Consider the following 22662-nt stretch of genomic DNA (forward strand, 5'->3'; position numbering starts at 1 on the left):
TCTTGATCTCTCTGAATTAACTTCTTTTACAAGCCAGAAGCGTAGTCAAGATTGCTTGCACTGTCCATAAAACTCCACATAGGGGAAAGTACAACTGATTACCACATTAACTTTCCTTCTCCAGAAGATCCCACTGCATAAGGAGTTCGGACTCACGTCTACCTTAGATCCCCCTCTTTTCAAAAAAGTCATAAATGCTGAATCAGTCATTCTCTGGGAGTGCACTGAAACTTTATTCCTGCATGATCAGCCCCAACTCCTTGTTTGATCTTTTTAAATAAGGAATGTAAGTCCCTTTTTTTTTTAAAGTTCTTAAGTCCTTCTTTTTAATCCTTTTTTGTGTTGGTAACTATGCCAAAGTGATCTTTTTCAGTTGAATAGTTCAAAACAAACTTTTATCATATCTTTACATCCTGTGATATTTTGTTGATGTTCTGCCCCGTTACATTCTACACTTTGTACTATAGACTCTTTTAACTATATCTTCTGTATATCTTCTGTATAAAGTGCTTTGTTGCCGGTTTGGTCAAGCTTGCATCAGATTACATTAAAAAAAAGAGTAGATTCTTACACTTGCAGGTGGTGGGTTGCAAAGGGCGTTAATCTGCATTGTAACAAAATGGATAGTCTCACACATGCAGCCTTAAGTGCTCACATGTGCCCAGCCAAGTGCCCCTTGACCTTGCTGCTTTGTTGCAGCCTCATCTTAAAAGGCAGATACTGGCGGTAAACATAAGCAGTCCATTTGCTGTGTGTTTACCGTTGATGAGCCCCCACTTGTACAGGTAGCCTGGCGCAAAGGAGACTCTCCTGGGTTAGATATTGACCTTGGTAAGCCTTATATTATTAGTGGACACTCGTAGAGAAAGCCAGTGTGGTTTGCTGTTTTGTCTGCAGTGACACTTTATTATACACATAGGGAGAAATCTGACGTAAATTGCAGTTCCACTTCCCTTTGGCCTACAAACTCTAATGAGGTGCAGGAGTGCTGCAATTCCCCCCCTCACCTAGACCCCCACCAACTCCCCCCTAGCCCACCCCATCCAAGGAAACCCAGAAGGATTTTCAAAAGGTGACACTAAGTTTGCAGGGTCTAAGAAAGGACAACTTCCCTAGGATTTCCATTAATTGTTAAGCACTCGCAAGGCTGGAGATTTTGCTCTACAGCTTGGAGTGCAGCACCCTCCAGGGTCGAGTTCTATAGTTGCAGTTTATGTGGCCTAAGTTTGGTATAAAAAGACACAGAAAAATGGTTTCTTTTTGAAGAATACATCTGAAAGAAACAGGTTAGTATTAGATTCCTTACCCTAGAATATCCCCAGGCGTCAGACTGGATCCGGAAAATTTTGCGTAGCAGTACCCCTGCGCGTCGTCTTCGGCTCCGCGTCCCTCGTCGGCGTCGTTGGCGATGGGATGATGTAGTCGGAGTACTTGAAGACGCCGCCTTCGCGCGCTGACGTCAGTTCTTCTTTTTTCCGCGCCAGCAAGCGCAGGTCCAGAGAAAGTGGAGCCCTTTAGTCACTTTTTGACTAAGCTTTTTCGATCCTTTTTGGATCCGTTTCGAGTCTACCATCGGTGCCGGTAGGGATGCCCGGGTTCAAGCCCTATGCCGACTGCAACCGACTGATGCCGGTTACGGACCCCCATCGCCGGTGCCTACATTGCCTCGGTCCTGTAAGCGCCTTGAGCTCCGGCAGTCGGCCCCACGCCATTCGAGGTCCCGGTCCGGAAGGAGGTTGAGGGACCGGCAGCGGGGCCGGAGTCATCACAGTTCGGCGAGTCGACACCACTCGTCTGGCTCCAAGTCCTCAAGTAAGAGGCACAAGAAGTCGAAGAGGCTACATCGCTCTTCTGACTCCCCCCGACGCTCGCGCAATGCGGCCGGGGGTTCGAGTGACACCGCCCACGCGGCTCCGCTGGAGCCGCAGGCGTCGCAGCCTGCTCCATACCTGCCGGTCCCTGGGCAGAACGCGACGCCGGAGGAGATAGACGCTTTCCTCAAGGCCATGAGGTCGCTCTCTCTTCTGTCTGGTTCCGCAGCGCCTTCGGGCCAAGCGGCCCGACTTCGGTCCCGGTGCCGCAAGGCCCCACTGGATCCGGTTCCGGATCCGGGTCGCCGCTGGTTGACCTCACGACCCTGCCGGCGTCGGCCCCTCGGGTGTCCTCCCCGGCGTCAACCCCGCACGACGCCGTCCCTGGTCCACCCCTCGGTCCGGATCCGGCGCTGGCCGAAGAGAAATTCTTCGAGGATCTGGGTCCATCCTTTATCCCTGAATTTCAGGACATGGACGACGAGGGTGACTGGGGGGGTCTGAGGACCCCCTGGCACGTGAGTGCCAGTCATTTCAGGACTGGACACAGGAACTAGGGGAAACCAGTGGCCTGGATACCTCCCCAGACACTGGTTTTGTCTCCCCTCCTACCGTAGCTATGGAGGAGGGGGCTGCTTATAGTGTGGTGCTGATGAGGGCAGCCAAGGCCTTGGCTCTTGAGCTCCCCGTCGCAACAGTGAGGTCAACCATTCTCACAGAGGTCCTTAAACCGCAGGTAAGCTCCCCAGAACCTCTACTGCCGTTTAATGAGGCTCTCACAGACGTACTGTTGAGCACTTGATCCAGGCCCACTACAGGTCCCCCTGTAGATAGGATCGTCGCTAGGCGCCACCGCCCAGCCCCGTGCGACCCTAGTTTCTTGTCCACCCAACCCACCCCGAGAGCCTGGTTATCCAGGCCTCTACTTCCCAATCTGCAATCCCGACTGCACCACCAGATCGGGAATCCAAGAGGTATGAACAATTCGGAAAGAAGATGTTCTCCTCCCTTAGTTTGGGGGTGCGGTCGGTCAACACCGCGTGCCTCTTGGGCCGTTACACCCACTCTCTGTGAAATACTGTTGTGGCCGTGCTGCCTGAGTGCCCGGAGGGAGCCCGAACGAAACTCGCTCAAGCACTCGCGGAGAGATGGGACGCATCGCGGTACTCTAAAAGATTCGCCGCCACGCCTGGCTGAGGTCCGCCAACTTTTCGACCGATGTCCAAAACACCCTTATGGACATGCCGTTAGATGGCAGCCACCTCTTCGGTGGCAAGGCAGATCATGCGCTGGAACCCTTTAAGGACTCCAGGGCTACGGCCAAGTCCTTGGCCCTGTCAGCCCGTGCCAGCAATCTTCTGCCCAGCGCTCCTTTCATGGCCACGGGGGTTGCTTCCACATGTCCTTCCAGCCACGGGCTGCAAACTAACATTCAGCGTGGTGGCCGACGTGGTTACCGTTGTAGCAGTAACAGGGCACAACGGCGCGGCCAGTCCACATCTACCCCCGCAGCATCCGCCTCAAAGCTTTCCTAGTCCGAGCTTTCAGGCCCATTTAACGCCAGTGGGGGGGCAGGGTTCGCCATCACCTCCTCCACTAGCGCACCATCACATCGGACAGGTGGGTGCTGCAAATCGTCCGAAGGAGCTACTCCCTCCCCTTCGAGGCGACTCCTCCAGCCATGCCACCGCAGTACCACCTCGTGTTGGGGGATCACTTGCAACTTCTACAAGAGGAAGTTTGGGCCCTCTTGGCCAAGGGGGCCATCGAGCACGTCCCTAGGTCAGAAGTAGGACGTGGTTGTTACTCCCACTACTTTCTGGTTCCAAAGAAGGGCAAAGGGGGCCTACGCCCTATCTTGGACCTAAGGAACGTCAACGGCTTCCTCCAGAAGGAGAAGTTCAAGATGCTGACTTTGGCTCAGGTCTTAGCTGCCCTGGACCCGTGAGAATGGATGGCAGCGTTGGACTTGCAGGACGCATATTTTCACATCCCCGTCCTGCTGGCCCACCGGCGCTACCTGCGGTTCATGGTAGGCCACGAGCACTTTCAGTTTACCGTGCTCCCCTTCGGCCTTACCAGCGCCCCACGGGTGTTCACAAAAGTGATGGTGGTGGTCGCAGCTCATCTGCGCAGGTTAGGGGTTTCAGTCTTCCCCTACCTTGACGACTGGTTGTTGAAGGCAGGCTTGCCCCAGACAGTCGTAAGCCACCCCCAGACTGCGGCCGACCTCCTGCAACTGCTGGGGTTCTCCATCAATATTCCGAAGTCACACCTGTGTCCCTCTCAGAACCTCCTCTTCATCGAAGAGGTTCTAGACTCTGCGCAGTTTCGGGTTATCCTCCCGAACAGCGGGTTTGGGATATTCAGGCTCTGATTCTGATCTTTCAGCGGTTATCCCGAGTCTCGGTCAGGTTGACACTGCGGCTTCTGGGGCTGATGGCCTCCTGCATCCTTCTGGTGCATCACGCCAGGTGGCGGATGCGGGCTCTGCAGTGGGACCTGAAGTTTCAGTGGGCCCAGCATCAGGGCAACTTGTCCGACCATGTCTTGATCTCGGAGGGCACTGCAAGACAGTTGCAGTGGTGGCTCACGGACCGCAATTGGGTCAGCGGCAGATCCCTCTCCCTTCTCCAACCGAAGCACGTAGTTGTGACGGACGGGTCCCTCCAGGGCTGGGGGGGGCCACATGGGCAAGGCCGAGATCAGAGGTCTGTGGTTTCCGGCGGAGTCCCGGCTCCACATCAACCTTCTGGAGCTGCGGTTGATCTGGCTTGCACTGAAGTCATTCCTCCCCTCTGTCCAGGGGAGTGTAGTTCAGGTGTTCAGACAACACCACCGCCATTCAGTACTGCAACAAACACGGCGTGGTGGTGTCATGGAACCTTTGCCAGGAGGCTCTGCGCCCCTGGCAGTGGCTGGAAAATCAGGGCGTGACTCTGGTAGTTCAACACCTGGCAGGTTCCCTGAACGCCATGGCGGCAAACTCAGCTGTCGGTGCATGATGGATCACGAATGGCGTCTGAACTCGGACGTGGCGCAAGGCCTCTTTCAGCAGTGGGGAGAGCCTTAGTTAGATCTATTTGCCACAGAAGAGAACGGGCAATGTCATCAGTTCTGTGCGTTGGAATTTCCAAGGTGGCGCTCACTTGGAGACGCTTTATACGCCTTTCCGCCTATACCACTTCTGCCAAGAGTGCTGAAGAAGATCAGGCGCGACCGGCCTAAGTCATCCTTGTGGCTCCGGACTGGGCACAAAGATACTGGTATCCCGAGCTACTCAGCATGTCAGTCGATCCCCCGATTCGTCTGCCTCTTTAGGAGGACCTTCTGTCGCAGCAGCAGGGGACTGTCCTCCACCCGAACCTGTCCAGTCTCCACTTACATGCGTGGAGATTGAGCGGCGGCAGTTGAGGCCATTTGACTTGCCTGCTGAAGTCTGTAATGTGATTCTGGCAGCCAGGCGTCCCTCAACAAAATCGGTATACGCCTGCAGGTGAAACAAATTTGTGGCATGGTGCACAGCAAAGGCTGTGGATCCCCTTTCTGCCCCTCTTTCAGAGGTTCTCCTCTTTCTTCTTTCTCTTGCCCAGCAGGGCTCTGCTCTGGGCACTATCAAGGGCTACCTCTTTGCCATTTCCGCCTTCTTAAGGCTCCCTGATCAGCCTCTTTGTTCAAGTCCCCAGTTGTAAATAGGTTTTTGAAGGGCATCACTCATATGTTTCCTCCTGTTCCTTTCGTGATGCGTCAGTGGGACTTAAACCTTGTTCTGACTTATCTGATGTGCCCTCCCTTCGAACCGCTTCATAACTTTCCTCTTAGTCTCCTTACTCTTAAGACTGCATTCCTGGTTGCCATCACCTCTGCCAGGAGAGTGAGTGAGCTCCAGGCTCTTCTCAACCTCCTTTCCTTTCTGTTCATCCGGACAAAGTTGTGTTGCGGACGCGACCATCTTTCCTGCCCAGGGTAGTCACAGCCTTCCACATCAGGCAGTCCATCACCTTGCCCATCTTCTTTCCGCCTCCGCATCCCTCGAACGAGGAAGAGAGGCTCCACCGACTAGACCCAAAACGTGCGCTCTCATATCATCTGGATCGCACACACCAGTTCCGGGTGGATCACCAACTCTTTGTTGGTTACGTGGGCCCTAAGAAGGGACGGGCGGTGTACAAACAGACCATTTCTCGATGGGTCGTCTTGTGCATCAAGGCATGTTACTCTTTGGCTAAAAAAGAGCCTCCTGTGGGGCTACGTGCCCATTCCATTCGGGCCAAGGCGGCTACTACTGCCCTGGGTCCGGGAGTCCCCTTGCAGGACATCTGTCAGGCAGCTACGTGGGCCTCGCTGCACACATTGGCAAGACACTACTGCCTGGACAGCCAAGTCCGGAGAGATGGCTTTTTCGGCCGTTCCGTTCTCCAGGACTTTTTGGTGTGATCATTTGTTCACAGACCCACCACCGGGACTGGTATTGCTGGGGTATCTATTCTAAGGTAAGGAATCTAATACTAACCTGTTTCTTTCAGATGCACATGTTACTTACCTTCGGTAACGATATATCTGTAAGAAACAGTAGTTAGTATTAGCTTCCTTACAGCCCCACCCATCCTCCCCTTTCAGGGCCCTAGTTCTCATGGCACCAGTGTTTGGTTTTTATCATGACTCTGCGTTTCTGGCGCGGAAAAGCTGTGTATAAGAACTGCTGTCAGCGCGCGAGGGCGGCGTCTAAGTACCTCGACGACGTCATCCCGGCACTGATGACGGACGCGGAGCCGCAGACGACGCCTACTGTCGCGCAGGGGTACTACTATGCAAAATTTTCCGTATCCAGTCTGACGCCTGGGGATATTCTAAGGTAAGAAATCTAATACTAACTACTGTTTCTTACAGATATATCGTTACCGAAGGTAATTAACTTGTGCTTTAATTTAAATGTGTAATTCATAAGGGTTTATTTAAATGTGTTGTATTGGTTACTATAATAATTAGTTCTGGAAGGCTTGAATGCTTTACTACTTATAAAGGTGTGCAGATGGATTGTGGTTACTGTAGTCAGTGATGGAATGACTTCTTGTGACATGTTGTGCTTGTGGTCTTTAAAGTGATAACATTGTCCTGATTTTAAAGTGAAACCTTCCTTTATGGTTATGTGCTTTATTATACATGGGGGTACTGTGATGTTTGGGATCATGATGCTGCAGTGGTTATAGGGGTCAAATGTAATGATGCCAAAGGTATTTCTACCAGCCTTGTAAACCTCTGTGCAGTAGTAAGTAGTGTGTGTTTAATAAATATACTTTTCATTTTTTAAAGAACAATAATTCATTGAGAATTATTAGTGTGTCCCAGCAAATGGTGATAGCTAGCCCGAACCACCTCTCAGAATGGAGAATAAAGAGGGGGTTCTAGGTTCCCTAGATGGTTCCCGTGTGGCACTACCTAGAATGAGTGTAGTACAGGTTTGCTTGGTATGATGTCAGCCCTCCAGACCCTGCCAGTGGGTTGATGGTTCATGGGCTGGAGTCTATTGTCTCAGCCAGGACCCGCCCAAGGGTGTTTCACTGTAAGGGGAGTACCAAGTGTTGTGAGGGGGCTTTTCTTTATTTAGGGACTGCGGTCGTTCTGCAAGGGTGGTAGCAGCTGTAGGCCCCGACATAAGTGCTGTGGGTTAGGGCGATAGGAGTCTGCATCTTTATGGTGTAGAGATGCGAATGAGAGAGGTTACTGGGCTGTATAATCTCCAGAGGTTGAACAGGCAATGACCCGGGAGATCTGTTTTAGACCTGTCTAGTGTGGTGTCATCAGTGGTGAGACCCTGGACCCTTGCCAAAAGGTCTGTGGTGGGCAGGTTAAGGGTAGGCCTAGATCTGCTCAGTCCATGTGGGCATTTGATATATTAAATACAGCCAACCTTTAACCAGAGGGTTCATAGTACAGTCTGGGTTTACGGTAGGGAAATGTGGCCTCTTGTTTGGTTGAGGTAGGTGGTATTGACAGCAAACCTCCAGTGTAAGGTATCTGGGGTGGCGGACATCTGGCGAGTTGCATGTCTGGTAGAACCCCTCGTCACTTGTTATCACTGATAAGGCAAGAATGCCCATGTATAGTGGCTAATTCTTCCTCCTAAAGTTCAGCTTGCGTTGTGGTCTGTAACTAAATGGGTTCTGTACATATAATCTGCTTAGATTTTTCTCTTTTAGATCACCTTGTTCTATATGAGTGAATCTTAAAACTGGTGACGCATAATCTGCTTGCGTTTACAACTAGTGTCTGCCTTTAAAGATAAGATTGCTGCTACGCATTAAGGGACACTTGGCTGGTTACATGTGAACATGTGTGCACACGTGTGAGGACTGTGCTTATGAGACTACCATCATGCACAGCCTGGTAACTGTGCTCTGGTAGCCAGATGCAGAGGGGACTCCTCAGAGTTAGATATTGATCTTGGTAGGCCTTATAATGTTTATGGACACTCATAGCGTAAGTCAGTGTGATTTACTATTTTGTCTGAAGTGGCACTTTATTATTTACTTAGGGAGAAATCAATCAAGAGACTTGTAAAGCTAGACTACTCACCCGTAAAGGTCTCAAGGCACTGGGGTGGAGGTGGGGGTTGTGGGGGCTGCTGATCTGTCGCCGGCACTGTCAATCAGTCGAAAAGCTAGGTCTTTTCTAAATTAGGGCAGTGACAGTGATTGCCATAGGTGTTTGCTGCGAGGCCTACAAAGTCCAGTGAGGTCTCAAACTGGGGCGAAAGATGTGCGCCGAGATAAAATGTGCAATTTCCAAGAAATTAGTTGTACATCTAATTGGTCATCCAAAATTGACCTATTTCTCTGGTTCTGCTCACAATCTGTTCTCTGGCCTTTTGTCACCCTGCTGGGCCACGTTAATTACATTGCTGTCCAGCAGAAGAAACAAAGGCCTCCCCTCACAAAGTAAGCAGTTAACATTGCTTCATTGAGCTCTAAGGATAAAGGTGTGAGGGGGAAAAGTGAATCCATCAGTTAGATGTCACACTGTACTGGGGTTTGGACAGCCCAGGCCCACTAAACAAAGAAGGGAGCCCAGACGTCTGGGGCCATCCAGGAGGGGAACTCCTCTTTATAGTGTTGGTGGGAAAGTCCCAGGCAGGGATGTCAGCGAGGGGCAGAGCTAAAGCCCCTGGAAGAGATGAGACTAGTGACTCCAGCATTGTGCCATTTTGAATTGTCACAGCATGCTGTGTGGGAGGGTTGAGACCGGGGTAGAGAGGTAATGTGGCGCCCTAGGACTGACCATCTGGAACTTTCCACCTCCACTTAATTGTCTTGCAGAAGGGGGAGAGAGTGCTTGTTGTCCGTGCTTGGTAACTAGATGGAAGCCCTCTTGGACTAAGGATTCTAACTACAGTACATCCCAGGACCTGTGGATATCTCCCCCTGGACCAGGGAAGCTGGGCCCCTTATGCCATCTAAGAACCAGTTGCAGGAAGAACTGGACTTCTGCATCCAGAATGAGAGAAGCACCAGAGGAGAAAAAAAGAGAGTCTGGTGCAGGGAGCCAGTGGAACCAACTCGCTACAAAGTGTGCCACCTTAGGGGCCAGGAGGCGCAACTAAAATGCTCCAGTTGGTCAGGGCTTACCCACAAGGAGCAAAATGTGCCAAATTTTGCGCAAATCATCCCGATGCTACCTGAAACAAGCAAGGAAAAAGGATTTGACCTTTGACTTACCAGCCTGTGGGTTTGGCCAGGGGGCGACGCCAGGAGCTTTGTTAAATTAACCCTGAGGAGGATGTTCTTCTGCAACCCCCCCTCCCTTCCCTCCCCTCCCTCAGAGCTCTGTAGGCCATGGCCTCTTAGTTTACAGTTTGTGGCCTAAGGTTGTTAAAGAAAGAGACAGACACATGGTATTTGTTTGAAGAATACTTTATTCAAAAGTGTTATTTATAAGACTTTATTTTAAGGTGTGTATTGCTGACTGTTAAACAAGGCTTTGCTTGAAAGTGTCATTCAAAGGTGTTGTATTGCCAACAGCAATGGTTAGTTCTCAATGGCTGCAGTGCTTTACCACTGATCGAGGTGTGCAGGTGGATTATATTTACAGTAGTCAGTGATAGAATGACATATTGTGACATGTGAGTCTGGTCTTTAAGGAAGGTAACATTGTCCTGATCTAAATGTGACACCCTCCTCTATGGTTATGTGCTGTATTGTACAGGGTAGGAGAGTACTGGGATTTTTGGGGTCATGAGGCTGTAGGGGATCAGATGTAATTTTGCCATAGGTATTTCCACCTGTCTTATGTATATTTATACATTACTGCATGGTAATAACTAGCGTGTGTGTAATAAATGTACTTTCCCTTTTCTAAAGAAATAGCACACTGGACAATCTTTAATTGAGTGTTATTATTGCGTTCCAGTGAATGGTTATTGCTAGCCCACACCATCTCCCCTGAGTATGCCTTGGACTACCTTGAAGGAGTCAAACGCTACCATGGGGTGTTTGGTTCCCAGTAAGGGGAGACCCATTACTTGTGCAGGCCACACAACTAATGGCCCGTTTCCTTGCGTGCGCGAAACACAAACCTTTGCAATCACTCATTATTCTAGGTAATGCATAGAAGCAATGACAGAGTGCACTGAAGTATGACGTTATTAAGTAACTTTGATATTTTTGTCCTACGTCACCAGTGCACATCCACTGTACCCAATTTTTTTTATATCTGGCCAAGTGCCCAACAAGGACATGAAAGCACTGGGGGTGGAGACGAAAGGCTGTGTGCTTCAGCCGCATGTGGAGGAGGCAGCACTCTCTCAGAAAGGGAGTATTTTAGTCAAGGGACTGACTTTGTACTTAAACTTTTGAGCAGAAGCTGAATGATTAAAACACATGATCATTATTGTCCTGTTTTAATACTAAAGTATGTTTTTGTAGAAGTCACAGAAGTCTTGCCTAGAGCTATGGATTTGCTGTAACGAAATCATATTGACGCTTTTTCTTTTTAATCAGGATTGTCTGAAAGACCCATGCTTTACTCCGGATTGTGAAGGCAGCATTTGTCGTGTTGTTATCTATGGTTCTACCGGTCTGGTGAAATGGCAGGTGAGATTAATTTAACAACTAGCTTGGGAGCGAGGGGTTTGTGATAGTCTGTAGCCTACCAGTATAATACATTGCCCCAGTATTGGAACTTTCATAGATTCCCATGCTTTTGTATCATTCCCCGTCGTCGGAATGGGAGTCTCGGTAGCAAAAATACCATAGCAGTAGGTAAAAAAGAGAAAGAAAAAGGCCTATGCCTCATTCCCTTTTTGTAAAAGAGACCAAACTTAGGCATCAGCCAATCAGAAGTGCCTCACCCCTTAGAACCCTCCTGAAGTAACCTCAGAGCCTCAGATTTTCTACCACACGTTGTGCTTAGGGAGTCTCCTTTGAGCTCTGCTCAACTTCTACTCTTCAGAGAGTTTCTTCAAGGTTTTTTCTTCAGATTCTTTTCAGATTCACTTCAGATTGTTAGCTGCCTTCCAGGATGTCTGACAAGGAGAAGGCCCTTTTCAAGACATGTTCCACCTGTGGCAAGAAAAGGCTTTTCATTGAGGATAAGCATAAAGACTGCATCGATTGCCTCTATCCTGACCACAAGGCTGCGAACTGTAAGATCGGTCGCACCTTTTCAACCAAGACCCTCCGGAACCGTGAGGGTAGGCTTCTGACATGGCTCCAGAAGTTGAAATCCAGGAAGGATACTGTCTCCAGTGACAGTGAGGATTCGGCATCTGCATCTTCCTCAAGAAGCTCAGTGAAAAGGGCTAGGGGTTCACCTTCTCCTGTGGAGCGTCCTTCTAAGGCCTCAAGACCCCCAGTAAGTCTGAGAGCCAGGGTCCAAGCAAATCTCCTCACCGAGGTGAAAAGGAGAGGGTAGCACCATCCAAGTCCTCGACGACGAAGACGTCGACGGCGGAGTTTCCGTCGACGAAGAAATTGAAGACAAAATTAAAATTGGTTTCGTCGACGAGCTCGTCGACGGGGGATCCGTCGACGAGGGGATCGTCGTCGAAGAAGGAAGCGTTGACGGCGGGTTCATCAGCGTCGACGGGAGGTTTGCCGACGACGTCGACGAAGTTGTCGATGAAGGCGTCGACGAGTACCACAGCATCGACGACAAGAGTGACAGCGTCGACAACGATAATGACGACGACGACGTCAACGACGGCGTCGACGACGAGAGCATCGACGACGGCGACTTTAGCGACGACGACAGCTGGATCGTCGACAGTTTCATCGTCGACAACACCAATCTCGTCGACGGAACCGTCAACGATATTGTCATCTGAAAAAAGGATTAAAATTTCAGTGACAAGAATAACGCCGGAGAAGACATCTCCTAGGAGAGTGACCCCCCTGCCACCAGCTTTGCTCTTTGAGGAAGGGGAGTCGGATGAGGATGACCAGGACTCATATGGCTATGCCAATAGTCCCTCTCAACTTCTGGTCAAATGTCAAGAGACGGACTCTGAAGGGGGTTATGACCAGGAGGATGGTGGACATCATCAGGCGGCCCAGTCACAACATTATTCTGGGCAGGATATGGTTATGGTACCATCCTCATTCCTACAGGACCTGCATAAGATGCTGCAGGACTACAAATCTAAGGCTAGTAGGCCAAATCTGGTTCCAGCAGCGCCTGCAACGCCTGACTTGGTTTCTGCCTCAACGGCTACTCCTGGATTACCTACTCAGGTGTCCCCTCAGCCTCAGATATCTTTTCCGCAAGATCCTTACAGGCTGGCAGATGCCCATGATGATTCCTCGGATGAGGATCAAAATTCGGATAATGACTCTGTACATACGACTGAATGGGATGAATATATCATTCCGGATCCTTCATCTCCAGTTCCGGATCCAGTAGATTCTCCGCCAGTGGACATAGGAGGTTTCCATCAGCTGGCAGGTTCAAATTGGCCATGCCTGCGGTGGCCACGGATTGTTTCTTGTACGACTTCAAGGAACACTTCAGGAAGACAACAAGGTCCATACCTATAGTAGATCAGTGGAAGGAAGGCCGGAAGGCTATGAAGAACCCAGCGACGGTGGTCCCTGTGCTACCGCGTCTGGATAAGAAATACAGAGCACCTGACAATGGGCCGGCGGCCTTAACGGGCCATCCCAAACCAGACTCCGTTATTTCACAAGCAGCGCAGAGGAAATCCCGCAACCCCTCTGCTCCCTTAACAACTCCAAGGAAAGGCGGAGATTGGATAATGCTGGGAAAAGATTCTCGTCCATGGTGAGTCTTCTGGAGCGAGCTGTCAATGCCCTGGCGATATTGGGTAAATACGACTGTTAACTTTGGTGTGATGTTGCTCCGTTCCTGGACCAGCTACCTCCAGAATCAACATCAGAGGCAAAAGAGATCTTGCAGGAGGGAGAGGCGACGTCAATCATTGACTGTGCCATGGACATTGCAACAACAGCGTTTCGTTCCTTGGCTGGGGCGGCAGTCCTCTGTCGCCAGGGGTGGCTGAAGGCTACCTGGTTTCGACCGGAGATTCAAAACAATGTCCTGGATCTTCCCTTTGATGGGGAAGCATTATTTGGAAAGCTAATCGATGACCCTCTTCAGGAGATCAAAAGGACACGAAAACTGCCAGATCCTTGGGTACCCTTCAATACCGCAAGTCTCCTTTTAAGGGTTCCAGAGGCAGAGGTAATAACTACAGGGGATCCTATCAACAGCAGCATTATTCATCCACGGGCTCAGGTTCCCAGCAGTACCGCCAGCCTTATCAACAGAGACAAGGCCAATCTTCTAACTACTCCAGGCCTTACAATAAGGGGAAACAGGCTAGCCGAAGACGGGATTCATCCAAGCGCCAATAGCGGCCTCCAGGCCCTCCCTACTGGACCCTCCTCCAAGAAGTCATCAGTTAGAGGCAGGGTAACCAAATACCTTCAGAACTGGTCCAAAATAACATCGGACCGTTGGGTGCTTAACATCATTCGGAAAGTACATACCATGGAATTTACGCAAGTCCCTCCACCCAAGCCCCCGGCAGCCATTCCATCGAAACACCTGCGTCTCCTGCGGCTCGAAGTCCGACAGATGCTCCGGAAGGGAGCGATGGAGCCGGTCCCCTCCAATCAAAAGGGACAAGGATTCTATTCCAGGTTCTTCCTGGTAAAGAAGACGCTGGAGAAATGGCGCCCCATTTTAGATCTCAGGGAGCTCAACACCTATCTCATCTTCCTGTCCTTCCGGATGGTCTCTCTCCAAGACATCTTGCGGCTCATCAGTCCGGGGGATTTTATGGCCACGCTCGATCTCAAGGACGCGTACTTCTATGTCCCGATTCACCCAGCACACAGAAGGTTTCTACGATTCACAGTAGCTAAGAGCCACTTTCCATTCAGGGTTTTACCCTTTGGTCTTCGCTCAGCCCGAGGATTTTCAAAAAGGTGCTGGTGCCTGTAGCGGCATTCCTACGGAGAAACCATTTTCAAGCCTTCCCCTACCTGGACGATTGATTGCTGAAGGCCCCGTCCAGGGACGCAGCGCGGAACTCTGTTCGAGCCTGTACAAACTTGTTTCAAAATCTGGGACTCACTTTAAACAAGGAAAAGTCATCCCTAGTCCCGTCCAGAAAAGCGCGTTTCTGGGGAGCCATCCTGGATTCAAAGCTCTCGAAAGCCTTTCCGACCCTGGAAAGGAGGGAGAACCTACAAGCCTTGACTCGGGACTTACAAGAAAGAAGGTGTCTTTCAGTACGCCGCTACAAATCTCTGCTGGGGGTAATTTCATCATGTATTCCCCTGATTCCTCACTGCAGACTGAGGATGCGTCCTCTACAGGAGCAACTAGACAACCAATGGAAACAGTTTCACGGATCGTTCGAGGACAAGGTGACCGTCACTCCAATGATGAGGGAAGCGGCCTTATGGTGGGCAGATCAAGACAACTTGTCCCAAGGTCTATCCTTCGTAAACAACCCGTCTCCTCAAGTAGTAACAATGGACGCGTCATTGAAGGGTTGGGGAGCAGTGATGCAAGACCTACATGTCAGCGGTCATTGGCTTCCTCAGGAGCAACGGCTCCACATCAACCTTTCGGAGCTAAGAGCAATAAGACTGGCTCTGCAAGCTTTTCTTCCCCGCTTAGGAGGTTCGCAAGTGCTTATCAGGAAGGACAACACCACGGCCATGCACTACGTGAACAAGGAAGGAGGAACCTCGTCCGTTGCCGCAGGAAGCTCAACAGATCTGGGAATGGGCGATACTTCACGGAATATCTCTAAAGGCGGAACACTTGCCAGGAGTTCTAAATGAGAGCGCCGACAGACTGAGCAGGTCATCCTCAGTCAGCCATGAGTGGGAATTGAACCAGCGAGTTCTGGAAGAGGTCTTCAGCCAGTGGGGCAGACCGGAGGTGGATCTCTTTGCCACACCGACCAACAAGAAATGCCGGTCTTACGCAAGCAGATTTCACCACCGAGGGTCATTGGGGAATGCGCTTTCAATAGCCTGGTCAAGGACATTTGTCTACGCCTTTCCCCCCATCCCTCTGATCCCGCGGCTCATCAGGAAGATCAAAGTGGAGCTGTGCAGGATGATCTTGATAGCCCCTGCTTGGCCGAGACAGTTCTGGTACACAGAACTCCATCTGTTGTCGCAAGTCCTTCTCTTCATTTGAGGATTATACCAGATCTCCTCACAATGTCCGAAGGACAAGTTTGGCACCCAGATTAACAGTCATTACACCTGACAGCATGGCTCCTGAGCAGCGAGAGTTTATGAATCTCCCCATCTCAAGCGAAATTAAGGAGGTCCTCTCCCAGGCAAGGGCTCCTTCAACGAACAGGACTTACCGTCTTAAATGGAAAAGATTTTGTTTCTGGTGTAGGAGAGGAAGGATTGCCCCCTTTGCTTCCGAGCCTCATCAGCTCCTACCTTACCTGCTGTCCCTGGCTAAGTCGGGACTAGCCCATTCGTCAATTAAGGTTCATTTGGCGGCCATTTCGAGATACAGAAGGTCTGGGTCTGGACCTTCCTTGTGGTCTTCCAGGGTTGTCAAACAGTTTCTTAAGGGCTTGTTCAGAGTCTATCCACCAGTGAGGCCTCCGCCTCCTACTTGGCATCTAAATCTAGTCCTTTCTGAGCTCATGAAAGGCCCATTCGAACCAATTCATTGTTCTGACATAAAGTTCCTTTCATGGAAATTGGCTCTCCTCCTCGCTTTCACATCGGCTAGACGTGTTGGAGAGTTGCAGGCCTTTACTATCCAGGAGCCTTTCCTACAATTTAAAAGGAACATTGTATTCTTCAGAAGGTACCCTCGGACTTTCACTTGAACGAGCCGGTTATTCTGAAAGCGTTCTTTCCTCAACCGGCTACACCAGAGGAAAAAACACTGCATTCTTTGGATGTACAACGGTGCTGAAAATTCTACTTGGAACGTACTAAGGGATTTCGGAAATCCTCTCAATTGTTTGTTGCCTTTGGGGGTCCAAGCAAAGGCCTCCCGCTATCCAAACAGGGGATATCAAGATGGATCACAAGTGCCATTCTGCATTGCCACACTGTGGCAGGAAAACCTCTGACTGGCAGGATTTGTGCACATTCCACAAGATCTGCGGCATCTTCAACGGCCCTCTTTGCGGGGGTACATTTAAAGACATTTGCAGAGCTGCTACCTGGAGCAGCGTTCACACCTTCACTAAGCATTACTGCTTGGAGTCCTTACAACAAGAGGATGCGGCAGTGGGCCAGGCTGTCCTGAGGAACCTCTTCCAATAATTGGTGAGCTTTCCTTTCTATCCCACCCTCCGTTGTTAGACATTTTGTATCTTTATGTCATGTTGTCTATTGCAATGGATTTATGACACAAAATGTGTTTTTTTATTGCTAACTGCTTACTACTCTGATACAAAAGCATGGGAATCTATGAAAGTTCCAATACTGGGGCAAGAAAACAAGTTACTTACCTGTAACTTTTGTTCCCCAGTATTGGTAACTTTCATAGATTCCCATGCGCCCACCCACCTCCCCGAGGAAAGCTCAGCCTACAACAGATATGGTGACTGATACACAACGGCTACGAAAATCTGAGGCTCTGAGGGTCCTTCAGGAGGGTTCTAAGGGGTGAGGCACTTCTGATTGGCTGATGCCGAAGTTTAGTCTCTTTTACAAAAAGAGGGTGATGTGCTACAAAATGGAATGAGGCCTAGGCCTTTTTCTTTTGTACCTATTGCTATGGTATTTTTGTTACCGAGACTCCCATTCCGACGACGGGGAATGATACAAAAGCATGGCAATCTATGAAAGTTACCAATACTGGGGAACCAAAGTTACAGATAAGTAACTTGTTTTCTTGTTTTATAAACTATGCTCCAATTGAAATGGGCAAGGGGAAATATCACAGAGAATCTTATGGTTTACTCTTTTGTCCCAAACACTCTGTTTTAACATAGGTCAGGGTGTAAGGGCAGGAGCTGCACAGAAATATGCATAAGGAGCATATCTTAGAGTGCAAGACTGGCAAAATAGTTCAGATGGCTAATGCATTTCCTGCAGCGATCTAGTTGTTTTTTCGAATTCCCTAAAATAGCTCTGAGAGTTAATGTGCCTTCTCAGAGTATAAACGGAAGGTGACAGATTCATATGACAGTAAGAAACTCACCAAATGTGCATTGATTATGGAGATCCTTCTGAAACTTGCAGGCCACCATGTTCGATACAAGTATGTAAGGATGCATGTAAACTGCACAGGTATACATTTGAATCCTTGTATCTGTTAAATAGTCTTATATTAATTGAAAGTTGATAAAATGGGTTAATACAGTATTTTTTATTAATGTTTTTATTTTAAGTACAAACACAGCCTAGAAAGTTGTTAGACCATTTATAGCGCAGTACTTCATTTGAATAGTGTCAATGAATTATAGAAAAATATAGCACTTTACAGATTACGTAAAGGTGTCAATTTATGGCGATAAATTGAAAGTACTAACGTTATCATAATTAACATATATTAACACCTACAGAATACCAACAAGCAATGAAGTTTGTTTTGTCTGCTATAGAAATGATTATTATCTGTATACTAGCTCACATTGGAAGTGGAATTGAGAAAGTAAACCGCTTTCATATGTTGGTTTTCTGCTGCTGTAAAGACCATAACCCTGCTGATCCTGAGATGATGTGAGCACTTGCTGTGATTTAGGTCAGTTAGAGACTTCTAGCCACAGATTCCTTACCTTAGAATAATCTCCAGGTGTCAGACTGGATCCGGAATTTTTCTTTCCATGATCAGTACCCCTGCACACCGGTAGGTGACATTGTTTGGCTCCACGTGGCGTTGCTTGCACTGGAATTGACGTGCGTGATGCCGATATAAGCACCTCGCCGGGGTGCTGATCTTATTTCTTTCGTTTTCGACTTTGCCCAGTATATCAAAGCCATCCTTCGAGCTGAAGGGACAGCATTTTGAGTCATGGCTCCGTGGTTGAACATGTGCCAGTGCTGCCTCTGCACCTCACCCAACTCTGAGAGTTTTGAGGTCCTGCCCATCATATTTGGGCGTCCTGTCTCCGCTGGCGCTCTTTCGGTCCCGGTGCACGTCAGGCTTGAATCCATGGATGGGTTTGGAGCAGCCCCAGTTGAGTCATCTCAGCCTTCTACGGCGCTGGCTCCATTGGCGACGTCACCTGCGCCCACTGACAATGCACTCTCCATGCTTATCCCTGACTCTGATACAGAGCTGAATGGGCATCGCCTGACGAGTGGAGGCGCGCCATTCAGGCCGTAGGCTTTGCTCTAATTGTGTGGGTTAGGACTTGGGAACAATTGGGAGGGGCCACTGGACCCAGATGAAAACAACCTCCTAGATGTCGCAGAGGACACCTGGTGTGAGTACCTGGCATATGCCAGTGGTCTGGACACCTGCTCAGATACTTGCTCAGTCTCCCCTCTTACCATTACTTTGGATGAGGAGCCTCATTTGCTATGCAGGTGAGGAGGGCGGCTGAGGTTCTGAAACTTCATTTGCCCTGTGTAGCTGTCAAGGCGAGCATCTTCACCGAGGTGCTTCAGCTGGGACTCACCCCTTCCAAACCTTTACTCCCTGGTAATGAAACCTGCATGGATTTTCTACTCTTTGTCTGGTCCAAGCCCTGCACGGTGGATCCTGTGAATAGATCATTTTCCCACCGCCATCGTCCCGCCCCAAGGGACCCAACTTTTCTCACGCAGCACCCAATCCTCTACTTTCCAGAGTAAATCCTGGTGCATTCCCTACGATGCTCCCGGACAAAGAATCCAAGAGGCTGAAAAGATTGTTATGTTGATGTTCGAGGCATGAGGGCTGCTGAATTCATACCTGTGCATATCTGTGCATAGATCGCCGCCTAGTGTTGGCACATTGTTGTCCTGGAAGAGTCTTCGAAGTATCACGAGATAGGTGGCTCCTCCTCTGGACTACAGTGCGCATGGGCATCCTCTCCATCCTCAGATTGTTTTTTTCCGCCATTGGGTTCGGATGTCTAATCTCGAATCCAGTTCCAAAACTTGTACTCTTTCTACTCCTAAGGCCAAAAGGCCTTCACAGCGTCGGTATTGTATCGTTCGGTGCCTGTCCCTTTCGAGTTCTTCAATCGACGTCGAAAGAAGTAATTTTTTACGACAACATAGGCCCAGACAACATCGACGATGGAACGGACCCCGTTTAAGCGGTGCCCCGTTTTTAATTCAAAATATTCTAACTTAGATGTGCACCCAGTGTGCAATACATGTTTGTCCCCCGACCACGACGAGTCAAAATGTTTCGCCTGCTCGAGGTTCCGCTCAAAGAAAACTATTAAACTTCGACGCGCGGCGAGGCAGTCGGCCCAACAGTCGGCACCAGCACCTGCGAACATCTTCGATGCCGGAGACGAGGAACTCTTCCAAGATGAGGAAGAGGACGAAGAAGACGTTCCCGAAGAAATGTCGGAACCGGCGTCGGAGCAGGACTCCAATTTCGAGGTGGACGAGCAAGCCGAAGAATACTTCCACGACCAAGACGTCGTCGAGGTAGGGGACGACGATGAGGCTATTGGGGCCGTTGATGACGACTCCAGTGGAGAGCCAAGCCCGCCCGCAGTTACGGGGCCTATCATTAACATTCTGCCCCCTCCGGCTGCGGTCGAGGCATCGCCGAAAGGCCTTAGCCAAGATCCTTCCACACGGTCTACAGCCCCGTGCCAAAGCCAGGCTAAGACCCTTTCAAAGGAGCCATTGGTCGATTCTACGAAAGCGAAACCGAAACAGGCGGAGCCGAAATCGAAACCGAAACTACTCAAGATGGTGGTCGGTTCGACGTCGACGCCCACTCCCACTAAGGCTGTCGACGATCCTTCGGCGTCGAAGATGCCCGTCGGCTCCAAGACTGGGACATCGAAGCAGGCCTCGACCAGCAAGCACTTCGCCTCGAAGGGCTCGGCGTCGGCGCCGACGTCGACGACCAAACATGGCGAGAAGAGCAAAGGCCTTCAGTTGAAAAAAAGTCTCGAGCCACACCTCTCAGGACTCAAGGCTGGGTTTGGAAAACGGGTTGAACCCACGACCAAGGGCGGCCCGAAAGTGTCGTCGACGCCCAAGGATGGAGGCGCACCGTGCCGGGAGCTCGATTCGACGCGGTCAGGCGAGCGGCCTACACAGGCGTCGAAGAAACCCGAAACAGCCGCTTCAAGTTCGAAACCTGCGGCTCAGCGCCAATAAGGTTTGGGCTTCCGCCCACGGCCCGCCCAAAGCATCTCGAACGCCATGACACCGCCGAGGGTTCCAAGACGTCGAAGGTGTCCTCCAGGTCCACACACGAACAGGTCGTCTATCACGAGCCTTCTTATGACAACCAGGCAAAACTCTTTATTGACTCGGAGTCGGGCAGGCTTACCGTCCACAAGCGGAAGATCGCGCCTGAACATCCCTTGGAAGGTTACAGGATTCCCCTCAAAAAGATGATGGTCTTTTCTGTGAGAAATTGGCCTGATATGCAGTGCTCACTATTCCAGTGATCACTATGTATCAGTCCAAATGACACTTATTGATGATTGGTTGTAAGTCAACCGTAGACCAGCTATCCTAGTAGCATGGACAAGAGCAGTCTTTAGGCTAGACTCTAGAGGGCGTGTTAAGCCAGCTGTTATACCATCACCTATACCCCTTGAACACCAAGTGAAAGGACACCACACAAGTTGTTATGAAAATAAAAGGCTATTTATTTAGAACACAACAGCCCTGGACTCTTTATGAGGACAGGGCGCTAAGCACAATACAAAGCTCTTAAAGAAATACTGAAAGTCGCACAATTTACACAAATGACCGAGGGGCACGTAAAACCATATACTCTAAAAGTGGAATGCGAAATTACTAGCACGTAAGTACTACTCTAATAGGCTTTAGGATCGCTAGGACTGGACTACTGAACCTTCAGATTACTAGCAGGAGGCCTTGGGAGATCGGGTGCAGAGTGTGCACTCTCACGCGGGATGCGGGACAAAGTCTATGGATGCTAGATTTCGTAAAGTTAGTGTTATCGGACGAATCCGACTAGGTAGAGCTGAAACGAAAAAGGATCTGGACCTTTGGATAGTTAAGCTATGCTGGAGCACCGAAATGCTCAGGTTACCTAGCCCAGGGGCTGCGGCTGCATAGGTCTGAAAAGACGTCGGGAACCCTCGTTGCAGTCTATGGAGCCTGAAAGAAGTTGCTGGCAGGCGACCAGTGATGAAGTTCGATGTGATCCAAGCCTGGATCGGTGATGGAGGATACCTGTAAGCAGAGGGGACCAAGTTCTGAATCACTAGCCAGTGATTAGATGGGCACCAGGATGGCACCGGATGAAGTCACCTCGACCAGGTGAGTGGGCGACGCTGGGCTCTGCAGTCTCTCGGACCAGGAGGCGTTGTCGGCGACCAGGATGGAGGTGCGAGCTGTCCCACGAAGGTATCTGCTGTCGACGTCGCTGGAGCCAGGATTGGGGCAACAACTCTTGGCAAATGCAAGCCCACGCGGTGGACTCAAAATGGCGTCTGGAGTGGACCAGGAAGGTCCGGGGTGCTCCTCTGCTGGAAGGGAGCAAGGGCCAGTCTGGAGCAACCAGACCAGTGTTGAAAATGTCGTCGTTCGTCGTCAAGAGGGCACAAGCCAGCAGGCAAGTAGTCGGACAACGCGGTGAGCAGCAAAGAGCAGAAGGGCCCCACGCAGATCTGGTGGATGCTGGGGGGGGCTGGACTTCGGTGCTGGAGCTGCTTAGGGTTAGGGCTTCTCGAACCCCAAAGCACTCACTCGAGGATCCCTCGGCGGTCGTGCTGGATAAGCGTAGTGCAGTTCTGAAGATAGCCGGTCCCTCGGTCTCGTCACACCCACGAATCTCAGCTGGGCTGATAATGCAGGTAGAGGTCAGAGGTGCCAGGGAAGCCGGGTCTCGTCGTGCTGGTCGGTCGGATTCCGGAGGAAGGACGTGCAGCAAACCGCAGTGTTCTTAGTTGGTGCCCGCAGATGCAGGGTGACTACTCCTTAGTCACAAGGGAGAAATCTTGAGAAGAAGTCTTGAGTTCCTTTCGTAGAAAGTTGTTTCAGGATTCAAAGATGATCTAATTTGGAAGGGGGCCCGCTCCTATCTTTATACTAAGGAAAGGGGCTGGCACGCTACTAGGTCCTGCCCATGGGTGGGACCAGGAAGGGGGGTGGTTACACCCCTCTCCCATGCCGGACTTTCCCCAGTTCAGGGGCTGGTGTGCCCTAGGAACTGGTTCTAGCCGGCCTATGCATAGTGAGCACCGGGGTGCCACTTGCAGTCACCTTCCTCTAAAGCCCTGCCTACCCAGGAT

General features: G+C 50.3%; 1 protein-coding gene across 2 annotated transcripts in view; it reads left to right on the top strand.

Annotated features, from left to right (window-relative positions):
* LOC147698808 (E3 ubiquitin-protein ligase TTC3-like) overlaps positions 1–22662 on the top strand; it is a 1930429-nt gene that overhangs the window by 737811 nt on the left and 1169956 nt on the right. For both annotated transcript variants that reach the window (XR_015299370.1, XM_086935404.1), the window contains exon 24: positions 10808–10900. Coding sequence is in view for 1 of the 2 variants with exons in the window: in XM_086935404.1 (XP_086791530.1) it covers positions 10808–10900 (93 nt within the window). In the remaining variant the exon portion in view is untranslated. The remainder of the gene's footprint in view (positions 1–10807; positions 10901–22662) is intronic.

Source organism: Lissotriton vulgaris, chromosome 8 (assembly GCF_964263255.1).
Source record: "Lissotriton vulgaris chromosome 8, aLisVul1.2, whole genome shotgun sequence".
Lineage (NCBI taxonomy): Eukaryota > Metazoa > Chordata > Amphibia > Caudata > Salamandridae > Lissotriton > Lissotriton vulgaris.